The sequence below is a fragment of the Pseudorca crassidens genome, chromosome 4 (genome assembly GCF_039906515.1).
Source record: "Pseudorca crassidens isolate mPseCra1 chromosome 4, mPseCra1.hap1, whole genome shotgun sequence".
Lineage (NCBI taxonomy): Eukaryota > Metazoa > Chordata > Mammalia > Artiodactyla > Delphinidae > Pseudorca > Pseudorca crassidens.
In genome coordinates this window covers 152338215-152353973 of record NC_090299.1, presented here as the reverse complement: position 1 = coordinate 152353973, position 15759 = coordinate 152338215, and the positions used below count along the sequence as shown (strand labels likewise).

At 38.7% G+C, this 15759-nt stretch overlaps 1 protein-coding gene across 3 annotated transcripts in view; it reads right to left on the bottom strand.

The window, feature by feature from the left end:
• The window catches only part of GASK1B (golgi associated kinase 1B), a 40573-nt gene that overhangs the window by 6561 nt on the left and 18253 nt on the right, over nucleotides 1–15759 (bottom strand). For all 3 annotated transcript variants that reach the window (XM_067737087.1, XM_067737086.1, XM_067737084.1), the window contains exon 3: nucleotides 14331–14545. In XM_067737087.1, the coding sequence (XP_067593188.1) occupies nucleotides 14331–14545 (215 nt within the window). The remainder of the gene's footprint in view (nucleotides 1–14330; nucleotides 14546–15759) is intronic.

Genomic DNA, 15759 nt, shown 5'->3' with positions numbered 1-15759 from the left:
AGATCAGGGAGGGCTCTGGCAGAACTGGCTCCAGGCAGAAGATCCACAGGGTCATGAACCTAACCAGTGGTTTATCCAAAAACGTCACATCGGCTGACTCCAGGGCATGGTGAGTTCCCGGGGCTGGTTCAAAGTTTCCCAAAGGTGGGCAAGAGTGCCCAACCATAGGACTGCAGGTTAAATGAAAAAAAGCGTAAGTTGGAAACTATTAGAAAAATGTACTGAGCCCTTTCTTCTCAATTTGATTTATTTTATGTGGCACCCTGACTGCCTTTGACTATAAGAGAAACCAAATGATACAGAGAGATTGTATATGCTCACCAGTTTTTGAGTGACCATCGGGGGGTCAGGGAGAAGGTAAAGTTAACTCTTCTAGAGAATGCTTCTCACCCGATGTCCCCCCTTTGGGGGTGGGGTTTTAAAAGTTTGCTTATTGGACTCAAGAGGAATTTTGAGAGTGGGCTGACTATTTTTGAGGGCTTGTCTATAAAGTTATATTGCCAGTCACTTTCCAGTGTCTCTTTCTTATATACATTAGCTAATAATTCTCAAAGAATCCTTTTCCCATCATCTTCACATGTTTTTATCCAATTATAATGACATTATATACAGGGGGAAAAACTTAATCCTCTTTCATTTTGGCTACAAAATCAAGGTGTGTTGTGTTGGATATGTGTGTTTAGAACTTAAATTTTAACGACAGATCTACCAGCCAGTTCTTAAATGGTGCTCTGAACCCTAAGCTCTTTCTTCATTTTTGATTTCTAGTAGCGGGAAAGGACCAAGACATATAGCAATATTTCTGTTGTTTCTACAACAAGGACACGAGTATCATATATGCTATTGCTAAATAACAAGCACTTTAACGTTCAGGCCTAACTTTTAGTACTTCTGTAAATATTATACTTTTCTATTTTTAAGCTAAAAGAAAGCATTAAAAGTTAGAAGTGGGACAGACCGACTTAGGGCATCTTTTCACTATCTTCTACCATTGGACTGTTTCGAACAGTGCACTTTTAAAGTGTTTTGTCTGATCTCATTTTGAATCACTCAACAGTCTGTGATGATTTCACCACTTCCCTGTCAGACTGTTGTGCCCTTCAAGTCTCACAGACCTTGTTATTGAAACTGCGTGTGTGCGTTCAGCTTAACTTCTCTTCCAAAAATGTTTATCGTTCCTTTTGTTCAGATCTATTCATGTACCTGGTGGGTATGTTAACACATGTTGAGTGTGTGTGGTGTGTGTGTGTACACCTACAGATAGAGAATCAGATTGCAAGGCTTTAAATACTCTGAGTTTTACTTTGTTTTTCTTAGCATCCAACTATAGTAAATTATGTCTTTGTATTAATAACCTTGTCTAGCAAGGGCTTAAGCAGCTCTTAAATCTTGTTCCTAGCTCTTCCCAGAATTCTGTTTATAGTCTCCCTTTCAAATTGACGTTCAATATACCCAAAATAATTTGACCACAAAACCATAATCCACTCCCTTAAATTCAACACCATTTTGCTTGGCATTTAATTTAGTTATATATTGAATATACCTCCACTTACACTGAGCAGAGTTTACCCACTTTTTAAGGCCCAATAAAGCACATCCTAGACATCTATATATCCATAAATATGGTTTTAATATATGTACTTGTTTAGTCCACACATTTAAGTGTCGCATGATCAGGCACCATAGTTACCATCTACATGTCTATGTTCTTAGATAATAATCCTACAAAGAAACCTATTTGGGGGTAAATCTTGTCAGTTAAGCAGTTAGGTGTTGATCACCATTATTGCAACTTGTTCAAATTCACATCTTCTTACTCTTTAAAACAAGGAAAATCTTTTGCAAAATTGATCTTCTGAATCTGAAGATTCCTGCCAATGATGAGTTTCTATAAAATGACTCTTTCCTCTTTTAGGAAAATATATCTTTTCAATGTTTACCTAACTAAAATTATACTCAGAAAATTCAGGTGTTCCTGCCAAATATTTTGTTGTTGGGGATATTTTTAGATATCTTGCCTTCTTCTCAAGTTTCTTTTTTTAATCCCATTTTCCTTTTGGTAGTGTGAGTTTTGTCTGTAAGAAAAAGTATCATAAGAGTGACTCAAGTTATGTGCACAGAGCCCAAACCAGGATGTCTCAGCTGCCCTGACTAGCTCTCTAAGGCCCAGTAGAAACCTGCAGAAATCCAGTCACTCCCCATACTTCTGCACCCCACCCTTTCTACCTGTGTCTTCAAAGAGTGGATCTGTGGGAGTTTCTTATCTCTTTTTAATTGCTAAAGTAAAGCAATTAAATGATTAATTTTATTGCCTGAACAAAGGCAATAAAAATATTCTAAACATGCTGCTAATATTAATAATGAAAAACATAATAGCAGTCATTTACTGAGCGTTTGGTATGTGCCAGGAATTGTCCACTTAATTCTTTACGTAGATTATTCGATCCTCATAGCAACCCTAAGCTAAGTGCTAACAAGAGTCCCATTTGATGAATGAGGACTGACTCAAGGTCCCTCAGCTGACACATGACAAAAGTCAGGCTTCCAACCCAGATGTCCATCACCCTGTGTTTCTCAGGGGCATCCTCCAACACGGTGCTGCAGAGAGGTGAGTACATTTGTGCAGAATGTTAACTGACCCAACTTGCAATAAGTACTGGTCACAGGTTTCAGCAGAAACACAAAGAACTTCAGTGCAAGAGTTCAGGGAAAATTCATGAAGGAGAGGATATTATAATTGAGTTTTAAAAGACAGGCAGTATTAGCTAAAAAACATGCAAAGGCATGAAGGTAGCAAATCCAAAGGCATCTTTAGAGAACCTGAGGGTATGTTAGACCAATGCTTCTCAAATGGTCTGCCATGAAAAACCTAGTGGTTTTGCCTTTTCTCTCCCCGGGCCCCATATTCCATTTGGCCTGTTGCTTTGTTAAAAGATGATAAAATAGAGATTATCGTATTAAGCGAAGTAAGACAGAGAAAAACAAATATCATATGATGCCACTTATATGTGGAATCTAAAAAAAACGATACAAATGAACTTATTTACAAAACAGAAACAGACTCACAGACTCAGAGGACAATCTTATGGTTACCAAAGGGGAAAGGAAGGGAGGGATACGTTGGGAATTTGGGATTAAAATATAAACGCTATTATGTATAAAATAGATAAACAACAAGAACCTATTGTAGAGCACCAGGATCTATACTCAGTATTTTGTAATAACCTAAATGGGAAAAGAACCTGAAAAAGAACATATATATGTAAAACTGAAGAACCTAGGGGTAAGACAGGAATAAAGACACAGCCCTACTAGAGAATGGACTTGAGGATATGGGGAGGGGGAAGGGTAAGCTGTGACAAAGTGAGAGAGTGGCATGGACATATACACACTACCAAACGTAAAATAGATAGCTAGTGGGAAGCAGCCGCATAGCACAGGGATATCAGCTCGGTGCTTTGTGACCACCTAGTGGGGTGGGATATGGAGGGTGGGAGGGAGGGAGACGCAAGAGGAAAGAGATATGGGAACAGATGTATGTGTATAACTGATTCACTTTGTTATAAAGCAGAAACTAACACACCATTGTAAAGCAATTACACTCCAATAAAGATGTTTAAAAAAAAACTGAATCACTTTGCTGTACACCTGAGTCATTGCAAATCAACTATACTTCAAATAAAAAATAAAGAAAATGTAAATAAAATTTAAAACATTAAAACTGCCCCTTTACAAAGAAAACTGCATTTTATAAAGAAAGTTTAAATTACACAATAAAACATGTAATGAGTGGAATTGAACAATTCACTGTAGTAACTCATCCGACGCTTGGTACAGAGCAGGCACTTGACATACGTGTACCATGGACAGAATTCTCCCGAGAGCATCCGCTTTGCATTTGGCTATTTACAAAGCTCCTCCAAAACATTGTCTTCTTTGGGAAGACTCAAATGAACAAAACGATTCCGGTAGAGTAAGACGTGGGTCTTTTTAGAACAGCATCCAGTGGATGGAGTGGGAAAGATGGGCAGGGAGCAAAGAACAGGGCTGCCTGTCCTCCTCGTTTGCTTCTGGTTGGCGCCTTTACGTGGTTCAGTTTCACTAACTGTGGACCACGGAGTCTCACAGCCCACGGGGAGTCCATGGAACACCCTGCATGCAAGAGGCATTTGAAAAACAACACGCACACGTGACAGAAATAACAATAGCATTGTCATTTGCAGTTTTCTGGAAGATTCCTTTGAATTCCAGTGGTCTCACTTGACACCTCATTTGTTTTTAGAAAATGCACGGAGAGAAAACTTTCAGTACATATTTTATCTCAAAAAGGCAAAAAAACAGTGAGAATTGTCAGCCCCACCCTAGGAAGAGAAACACAAGCATATGGACTGACTTACTTGCCAGCTAATAACTCACGTTGGAAAATCCTCGTACTTGGATTTGTCTTGATGTCAATCAACGCACTGTTGCCATGTTATCAGTGGAACCAGATTTGGATCCCTGTGGTCTAGTGGGTGTGTGGATCTCTACTAGATCACAGAGAAGGGCGACCTCAGACAAGCACCGCGGTCCCTATGGTACTTGTGATCACAGACCTAGGCCCATACCTTGGGAGCTCAACAAAGCAAAAGCGAAAGCATCCTTCTCACCAGTCTGCACCTGTATAGCTAGGGAACTCTCATCTCATGAAATAATAGGTTTCATTTTTCTTCTGTGCTACCATGGCAGCAGCTAGCCTGTTAGATGAGTATGCATTCAAATGTGACCAGCAGAGTAGCTGGTGAATGATGGGAAAAGTAAAAATCGTTTGCGGTACATAGATCTAACTATGGGCATCGGTTCCCCTGTGCCTCGGCCTCTGTAAACAGCAGTCATGGCTCTACACCGCCTATCCTCCAGAATTCCACGCTTAAAAATAACTATCAGTATATACCAAATCCATGCAGACTCTCCAGTTTCTGTCCCATTACTGAATCATAAGTAAAGACTAACAGTGTTTTTTTATATATAAGTAAAACTATTTTTAATGCTACAATACATTTGGATCTATTTCTACAGATGCAGTATTTGAATTCATGTACCTCTGAATAAATACCAGAAGTCAAACATCATTCTGCCACAGAAAGACTCTGGAAAGAGTCACTTGTCACCAGGCAAGTGACAATCTATTTTTAGAGAAAGAAAATTCACATTCTGTAATTTGCACAAGCAGAGCTGCATGAAAATAGCCTGTCAAAGGCACACCCACCTTCCTGTAAAGATTTACAAAGAGCACTTGACTAAGAAAAACAGTAAATATTTTATGGAATTCTGATTTATAGAATGGATTTATATGAAGCAAATATTTAAAACAGCAATAAAATAACCTTAATATAAGTACACTTTCTTAAAAATACTTTCAATGAAATGAAGCAGCATTTTTAATGATTTAACATTAAACAGGGTTGCCAATAATTTTTAAATGATGTACATTTACATCTCAGGGAACAGTTCATTCAAAGCTTTCCCCTTGCGTGACTTGACGTGTATTCATTTTTAGCATTCTTATGGAATTTCTATCTGTTTTATTTTCCTCTATTACGTAGTATTTTATTATAAGGACAGTGACAAAAATGAGTAAAGATAAACTAAATGACTATAGCAAAACACAATGCTGATTATGCTGACAAAGATTCTGTGCTTGACCAAAGTCAGGCTCCTGAACTTTCTCCGAGGCTTTTCACGCCCTTCCTTAAAAAACCAAGTTTTAGCAAGAACCCTGCAAAGTCAGTTTAACCAGGAGCCCTCACCCTTACAGCTACCTGATCACGCTCAATACCTGACCTGGGTCCTCAGCTTCCACCATCCCAAAGGTGATGTCTGAGCACCTGTCTTTAGCAAGAATCTGGTTAGGTCACTTTACCTGGAACTCCCCTTCCCCCGGATGTTTGCTCTTAGCCATTTTTCACCCCATGACCCCTACTCTGTCCCCTCCCCCGGCTATACGTTCCCACCTGCACTGCTGTATTCTGGGTTCAGCCCCATCTCTCTCCCCACTGTAAACTCCCACTGCAGTGATCCCTACACCTATTTCGATGATCGTGAACAAAGGCTGATTTACCATCTTTAACAAGCACCATGGAATAGTTTTTCTTTAACAATGATTAACACAACCTAATGTAACATACCCCAAAGTTATTGAAGCTTATTTTTTATGGAAATCAGCTCTCTTTATAAGAAAGATAGACTGATTATTTTCTGGTTCTTTAAAAATAAATTGCTGCTTGAGAGTAGAATGGAGATTGCCAGGAGCTGGGGAGTCGGGAAGATGGAAGATGCTGGTCAAAGAGAACAAACTTTCAGTTAGAAGATGAATAAGTTCTGAGGATCAGACTATATTTAATAATACTGTATTGTACACTTGAAATTTGCTAGCAGAGTAGATCTTACACATTCTCACCACACACACACACACACACACACACACACACGGTAACTTTGTGAGGTGACGGAGGTGTTAATTAGCTTGACTGCAGTAAAGATTTCACAACATATATGTAAATCAAATCACCCCATTGTACACTTTAAGTATATGCATTATATTTGCCAATTATACCTCAATAAAACTAGAAGGGAAAAAAAGAGAAAATAAATAAACAAATTCTGCTTTACTAAATTAGACTTTAAAAACAAAGATTATTTTTACACACATGTATAGAATTTCCTGTTTGAAAATGTATTTGTTTCTATGCTCCCTGGGTTGGCAAATAGCTATAAAGTAAAGCCATTTATGTAGCTTAGATATGAAATCCCAGGATACTGCAAAAGCATTTTATGTCATGCCGTTACTAATTATCAAAATAAACCAAAAGGTTAGGTATCACATTACAAATAAAGAAAAGGCTCAGAGAGGCTAAGTAACCTGCCCAAGGAGACACAGCTAGAGAATGATGTGGATTTCTACCAACTTCCGCCTTTTCCACACTGCCTCCCAACATGGAGAAGACAAGATTCCTGCTTTCACAGAGATTCCAATCGAATGCCTCTAAGTATGATTCACTGTGTATCCTCCACATCAACCAACACCACGATTTGCACGATGCAAATACTCAATAAATGTCTGTTGGAAAAAATGAAGGAATGAATGCCAGTTCCTACTGAAATCTGTCTAATGCAGACAGCTAACTACTAAGAGACCTCTCTCTAATCAGGCCAGACCTCCATGTTTTCCTGATCCAGTATCTTGTAAAAAGCTCAGAGTGTTAAAATCAAAATCAAAGAATCTTAGAATTACAGAAACGTCATAACGCTGAAGTTACCAGAGACTATACAGGCAAAAGTGAGTTTATTTCAGAAAAATTACCCTAGAGACATAGTTCTCAAACTTTTTTATTTCAGAACGTTTTGGCACTCTTAAAAGTATTGAAGCCCCCCAAATCCTCCTTTATGTGGGTTATTTATCATATAGAAATTAAAACTGAAAAAACTTGAATAGTTACATATTAACTCATTTAAAAATAACACTGGTACACCCATTACATGTTAATATAACATATTTTTAGAAGAAATTGCTGTATCTCTAAAAATATAATAAGAGAAATGGAATTGTTCTTGCAAGTTAAAATGGTGTTAAAGGAAAAAACAGCAATGAGTTGAGCTCCTGATTCAAACAATTGTATAAGTGGTTTTCCTCAAGACAACCACTGCACTGTGGGAAGCAATAGAAGTGCTTTATACACACTTTCCACTTGCTCACCCAAAATATTAAAAAGATGTACACTTCCAGGTAGAGACTTAAGAACATTAACAGTTTTTATTGCTTCATCAAGGACTTTCTTAAGTGCATCAGGCATTCATTCCATGGGTCTTTTCACATGAGTCCATTGGCCACGAAAGGAGAACAACTCTTGGTAGAGTCTGGGGCCAGCTTCGATTCATCCCAAGGCACCAACAGATTCACCCATGATTGCAAATTTTGTAAATATTGTAAAAAAAAGAAAAAAGAAAAAACTCTGAGTTTTGTGACCTCACAGACTCCCCTGAAAGGGCCACAGAAAAGCCATCACCCCAAACAGTCCCATTCAATGTGACCATAATCAGTAACAAATGTGAAAAGTCCCGTTTATCTCTTAGTTATCTGTGTCCATAAACATTTTGAATATGGTTGGGAAGAGCCTGTCACTAATAGAATCCTTATGGACCAGCTCTCCCTTAAATCTCTCTGAGTCTACTTCCTTGGGCAAAACAAACCATGAATCTTTAAAAAATAATTACATACAAAACACATATATATGGAGCCAGATAAATAGTTGCTTGTCCTCTCATTGTTGCTAGGGCAATACTGTTGGGTTGCTTTTTCCACGGTTTCCTTATTTACCTCCTGGCAGATTTATCTAGATTCAACGCTTAGACCTCCTGTTTTCCCGGAAAACAGCAGAGTCAAGGATGGTTTCAAACTGTCTGTGTTTGCATGGCATAGGATCAGTGGCGAAGCCAATCCCAAAAGCTAGCTCAAACAGTGCATTAAACAATCTTTGAGTCTCAAAAGATTATTGATGGAATCACACAGGCTTCCTCTAATCCCTGATCTCTCCAGCCCAGCTATGGATACAACAAGATTTAGGATTGATGTGTACTGACCAGGCACTAATCAATTTCAGCACAGCCTAAAAATTCCATGGCAAGGGTTGAAATAAGCAAAGATGACCTGTAATTAAGGAAAATAGACTGTGCTTTGATTAACAATTACATTAGAATTGACCCAGAAATGCTCAGGTGGTTGTCACTTGGCAATATGAGGTTTATGAATATAATGTATTTGACCAGACATTTCTCCTTTGATTCCAACAGATACAAGAGCAAAGACCTATATCAACCCGCCCACATTTTACACAAATGAGGCTTTAGCGTAATCCATGCCAGAAAGCTCTGAGAATAAATGCTAGACAGTAGGTGGAAAGGATACATAAAATTCTAAAGGCTTTGAAGTTGGAAGCAGACGTCTGAGCAACTCTGTGCTTCTTCACAGGAAGGAGATGCTTTGAGACACAGAGAACCCTTAACAGGAAGTGGGCCAGGATCCAGAGAAATACCTTCCTGCTGTAGAGGCCAGGTTGCCAGTAAGCTACGCCTCTGTCACGGACTAGGGTTGGTGTGGCAGCTCTTTATCTTCAAAGTTGCATCCTTGAAAAATCAAATAAATAGCTTAAATTCTGTGGAGTGAGAGAATGTGGTCTCTAAAAGGTCTCCACCGGAGAAAAGATGTCAAAGCCCAAAAGACAGACTGACAAAGGTCAGGGCCTTTGTATTTACTTTCTCCATCCTGTCATGTTCTTGCAGAGAACTGTTAGCAGCAGAAGTACATTCCATGTAAGGGCCATAAAACGTGAAACTATTTGCCTTTTGAAATAGTGCTGGTTTCCTAATCTCCACGAGGTTTTGAGTCGGCCTAACTTCTTAGTAGGAGGGATGATCTAACGCGTCAATTTCTGCAGGAGAAGACTTTACCAGCTTCCTAGATGGAGCTGGGTGTGTGAGTCAACCAAGGGGCCATCTTTTCTGGGAAAGAATCACACTGAGAAATGAGATAACAATAGTTCCCAGGCCTGGAGATGACATTGTGTCAGATTCGAGAGCCAAGACACAAGATCTGAAATGATACCTGAAGCCCACAGATTGGGTGGGAATTATCTACTAGAACACAGAAATCCCTCGGTCCAAGTTGGTTGAATTTAATCGAACCCTGTAAGCAGTATCCTGTATGCTTATAATTCCTAGTTTTGTTTATAAAGTAAAATGAAAAAGTACTAACATATGCTCATAGGAAAGATAGAACAAATGGTTGTGAAGCAAATTATTTAAATACAACACCTAGGAAGCCAAACATAGCCTTTCATATAATGTTAAAGGTCCAAAAGCACTAATGTGGTATCTGTCGCATTAAGTTCAGATGAGGAAACCAAGGCAAAGAGAGGTTAAGTAGCTTCTCAATGTTCAGAAATTAGTTATTGGCAATTGGAATTCAAACTTAGCAGACTGCTTCCAGAATCTTAGTTTCTAACTGTTAAACAGACTATATCTGAGGTCAAAAAGCAAGTTTTATACCTCCTAAATCTCCTTCTGTTATTTTATTTAATCTTTTGAAAGGAATTTGACCAAATCTTGGAAACTCAAATGCTCTCTAGAATACTACCCTTTGTCATCCTCATGGGGGAGAATTTTTATCCACTCAGTTCAGATACCCACGCTTCAAGAATAAAAGGTTACTTGTGCCTCTATCATATTTAACAGACCCAGTAAAATGCCATAGCCTTTGGGAATGTAGATTTTTTAATTGGGTGAAACAGAAAGAATGTTGTGTACAGAAGATTAACAAGTGTGTTCTGTATTCCCTTGCCCTTGCCGTAGCATCAGAGCAAGTGATTTCAGTTTGCTTCAGGCATAACTTTTCTAAGACTGCTCACAAAATCCACCCAGTATAATCCAACATATTCCCAAACACCATTTAAATAAGGCATATATTTGACTTTAAAATAAAAATTTCAGTGTAATTGATGAGAAGCATTATTGTATAAAAAATAACCATTTATTATGGTACTCATGAAAAATGGCCTAAGCTTGTTCATCTATTCATTTATTTGCTCAGTAAACATTTTCAATAAACATCTCTCTATAAACATTGTATGATGCTAAACATAAGAAGCAAAAAATAAATAAAATAAGATCTTACAAAAAATGTAAAATTTCTCTGGAGTAAAATCTATTAGAAAAGTCAAAAGAGGACTTCCCTGGTGGTGCAGTAGTTAAGAATTCACCTGCCAATGCAGGGGACACGGGTTTGAGCCCTGGTCCGGGAAGATCCCACATGCCGTGGAGCAACTAAGCCCATGTGCCATAACTACTAAGCCTGCGCTCTAGAGCCCACGAGCCACAACTACTGAGCCCGCATGCCACAACTACTGAATCCTGTGCACCTAGAGCCCATGCTCTGCAACAAGAGAAGCCACTGCAATGAGAACCCCACGCACTGCAACGTAGAGTAGCCCCCGCTCGCTGCAACTAGAGAGAAAGCCCATGCGCAGCAATGAAGACCCAATGCGGCCAAAAATAAATAAATTTTTTCAAAAGTCAAACGAAAAACAACAAAGTAAGAAAAATTATTTGAGACATTTAGGGTTGGATAATAGCTAACTTTCATCACATAAAAATGTTTTTATAAATCAATAAGAAAAAAGTTATGGAATGCAATAAAAACATAAATGATTTGAACAACCAATTCACAGGAAAAAAAACACAAATAATCAATGTATGAAAATATGTTATCCTCAACCTCACTTGTAATGAAGGACCTGGAAATATATACAAGACCCCATTATCCTCCATAAAATCAGCAAAAACATTTATTAGTTTTCCACTTCCCAAAGTTGGTAAGAGAGAAGGAAGCAGACACTCTCACACATTACTGGTAGAATTGTGAAACACTGCAACATCTAGAGAAAATTAGCCTTCGTCTGTGACTTTGGGACAAATAAATGCTGGATGAGTCAAAAATGTACATCCATTCCCACAGATGCCACCCTTGTGTATATAGTTTGATCTACTTTTGTAAACAGTGACCAAATGAACTCTTAACAGTCAGACTAACTTCTGACTTTTAGATTCAGTGCTTTAACCAGAGCCAAAACTGGGAACTCCAATCTTGGTGTCTTACCTTGGATGGTTCCAGGTTAAAGTCTTGCAAAGGTCTCATCCTCATGAATTATGGGGGATGAGAAAGACTCCTCCCTCTATTGCACCCTTAAGAGATTATAATATACTATAATATACTATAAACATAATTTTTATCTGCACTAGGAGACCTAAAAATTTGTGTGATTCACTTTATTGTGACATTGGCTTTGTTGTAGTGGTCTGACACCAAACCCAAAATCTCTCTGAGGTATGCCTGTATTTAGGATGCACTAAGAATCATAGGAACATTGCCAATCCATGTTCTTTTTCTCATGGTTTCCCCAACCTCTTTATCATTCCCAGCCTACGATCCCACTCAAACTTTCTCCTTCACTATTTTATGGCAAAATGTTCTTCTTCTTTTGACTGCATAACAGTAAGAACTTATATTATTTTTGGCCAGCCATCCTTACATGGATCTATCTTTTTGTTTTATACAGTATAGTTTCCTACCTAAGTAATGTTTTAAAAATGAAACTTGGTGTGCAGCATTGGGATAACCATCTCATACTGCTTCGCTGCCCCTGCAGTGGTTTTCTATGGTTTAATGCACAGCAGATATCGCACAAATATATCTTCATTGGTTGAATGATCGTTGGAGCTTCCCTTAACAGAAAGGAGAATGATAAAGACAGATGGTAGGTTGAGATTTAGTTGAAGGTTCCAAAATTAAAACAAATGTCACCAGAGACAACTTCTAACAGGGTTTGCCATCTAATCATTATAGGTTAGCTCTTCCGTTCATCAGCTGCAAACATCAAGGTCTATCCCTTCTCGTAGACTTCACCACAAGGTTCATGAATCTCCTCTCCATCCCCCACCCCCTACCATGGTCATCATCCTCAGGACCTTCAACATCTATGCTGACCACTCCCCATAGGGAATACCCTTACCTACTTCAGCCTAGCAATCTTCTTCCATTCTCCACTGTATTGCTACTACATGTTATCATACCAACATCTTCCATTAAACTAAGAAAAACTTGGTAGTTGTTATGTAATAATAGTTAAAAATATGAAAAATACAGTTAGCCAAACCTGCTAAAATCTCTATTTGGGAACTTACTAGCTAAGTAACACCAAACAAGAGAGGTAACTCTTGAGAAACAGTTCTCCATGGCATTTCTGCACATCTTATATCAAGTTTTCTTCTGCACTATCTCTTCAAGGATGCCAGTATAGCAAACAGCCTTGGAAGATACAATGAGTGTCTCCCTCTGGGGTGGAAGACAGATTTGTTTCCTGACCAGGATAATAAAGATAATGTCTCCTTCTGGGGCAAATGTTGGGCAGTTGTGTCAGCAGCCTCTTATAAGACTGGAGGTTTCCTCAGTAGGTAGAAAACCCCACTGGGTGTAGCGTTCAGTGGGGCGACTCCCCATCGCCCCAGTGGGACCTGAGGGCAGAGGAACATGAGTGATGAAGTCATTTGTCACTGACCCGGGAGGCTCTTGTCTTCTGCTATAGCATCTATGGCTGGCTAACTTGTTAACTTGCAAGCAGGGTAAGACCTCAGACCCTTCACAGTTCTTGACAGGAACTTCTTTATGCCTTAGTTTCCCTACCTGTACAATGGAGAGAGGGCACTTACCTCAGAGAGATAGTGTGCTAATTAAATGGGATAATGAGGCTATACATATACGGAGCCCAGCCTGAGTCTCACAGCTGCCCTTTTCATCAGTATTTGGCGGCTCCTTGCCAAACCAAGTGGCCTGCTCTCGGCTCAGTTCTCACTGGTGGCTCTGAGGCACGGACACCAGAGATCATCTCTTCTTCTCGAAGTTCCTCAACCCCAACCTGCACTAAATTGGTTTTCTTCCTATGTTTCTGTAGAAAGGCAGTCCTAAATTGCCACAAATATACGAATTAACAATACAAAAACAGAAAACCAGTTTTTCTAAGGTGGAAGAAGGGGAAGACAGTAATTGGAATGAGGGGGTAGGGAGAGTCACGAGATCTTCATCACAAGGAGGTAAGAGTTATTAAAAAACCTATAAAACATCAAGTCACTCAGTTATGTAGATAGCCAATATTTATTATTCTCCAATGTCTAATCTTAATGACATATTTGCAAAGAATTACTGGAAAAAAAACCAGAGGAAATGGTGGCTGTAAGGTATGTGGCCAAGTGACCATTGAAACAGTGTGGAATAATAGAAAACAGACACTTTTACTGTCAACAGATCCCAGGATTCCAAGCCCCAGATGTTAGTAGTTGTGAGAACTTGGGTGAGTTACTTAACCTCAAAAAACTTTGGTTTACTTACCTCTCAAGTCGGGTAAGACTCTCCACCTTGAAGAGCTGTTGATGGGTTATCTCAGTAAATTGTATCTATGATGGGTATGACTATTCCATGAGTAAAATACTGAAGAATTACTTATTCAGAAATTAATATGAGGGCCAAGGGACATTTCTGAATATTTCCCAAAAGGATATAACATCTCGTGATGTGGTACCAGGCTTGCCAAATACAACCTTATAGAATACCGGGCTTGCCAAATACAGCTTTATAGAACTTAAACTCTGGCTTCATAAAACCCCAAGGTACAGGAAATTCCTTAGTGGCAGACTTCTGTAACTCTGCATCAGTCTCAGATAACCACTTACTTGATTGAACTTACCTGTAACAAGAAATCAAAGAGAGCCATCTTGGACCATTCGTGGTGATGTATTTCAGTACAGCCCCATTCAGGTTTGGGTACGCGGCCATTCTGCCAGCACTTCTGTTTCAGCAACTGCTGATAAGTTCCCCAGGTGAGCTTAACAGAAGAGTGGGTCTCATTACTCGTTGGAGATAAGGATGAGTCCCAGAGAATGAAAGGACATGGGCGGCCATCTATAGAATCCAAAAACACACACAAAAAACACTTTTAGAATGTTACTGACTCAGCGTGTCCTCTTGGATGTCATTCAGTCTTTCACAGCTTCACACTCTCATCTGTCACATGTGAGAGTTTGATTAGATGACATTTATGATCACTTTCCCTTCTGAATATTTACTATTTTTATACCTCAGTGATGCTTCCTGATAGCAGTCTTATAAGATGGAAAGTTATTGTTAGACAAGGAAAGAAAAGTTTTTTTTAAACAAGATACTTTATAGATGTGGCAGGAACAGGCCACTAACCACCAATAACTACGTCCTCTGGTTAATGTGGTTTTATTCCACATCTAAAAGCAGCCACCATGAAAAAGGAAAGAATCCAGACATTTATAATGATCTATTCAGTGTCTGAGTGGAGTGGCTCTCTATTTGTAATAACAACAGTCTGATTTTCTGAGGCCATATTATGATGTCAGGAAGAAAAAGAATTTTTAGAAGTTGCAAATTTAAAAGTGAAATTGTATGTTTCGCACCAGTCACTATAATCTCCAAAGAAAGAAAAAGGAAGCAAGAGGGTTTTTTTGTTTGTTTGTTTTTCTGATAGAAACAACAGCACTTCTGGTAATGGGTCATTTATTCACATAAAACCTCACAAAGTGTATTTAAGCAAATGTCATTTCTTCAACTTCCTGTGCATAGAATATTTTTTCAAAAAAAATCTGTCACTCGAACGTTTTTGTCTCATTCTTGATAGTGTAGAAATTTCCTTGGTGAACTGTACATTCGATGACACTGTAAGCTTAAAGCCAAAGCTTCCCTCTCAAGCTCCCATGTCTGTCAAATCAAGTCACTGAAAGATGATGAAGAGCAGCTTTGCTCGTAACTTAAAAATCAGAATGATCTCTTGGGGAAAAAAAAAAAATGACTAAGTCACAAAGGTCTGAAAAATCCCATTTAACTCATTCTTAACAGGCCTGGGCATTCGAATCCTCTGAAACTATGGCTGGAATGTCAAGACACACCACAGGGATTTTTAAAGCTCTTTCAAATGACCTGAGAGATTCTCAATCTATAACTGTTTTTTGTTAAAGACTTTTATTTTCCCACCTTGCTTATTTGCCTTCATGTAGAGCTCTAATCTCTGGTCTTTAATGCAAGGACAGTCACTCCTCTAACCACTCCTGAATGTGGTGTTACAATGACCTTAATAATATTAATAGCATTCA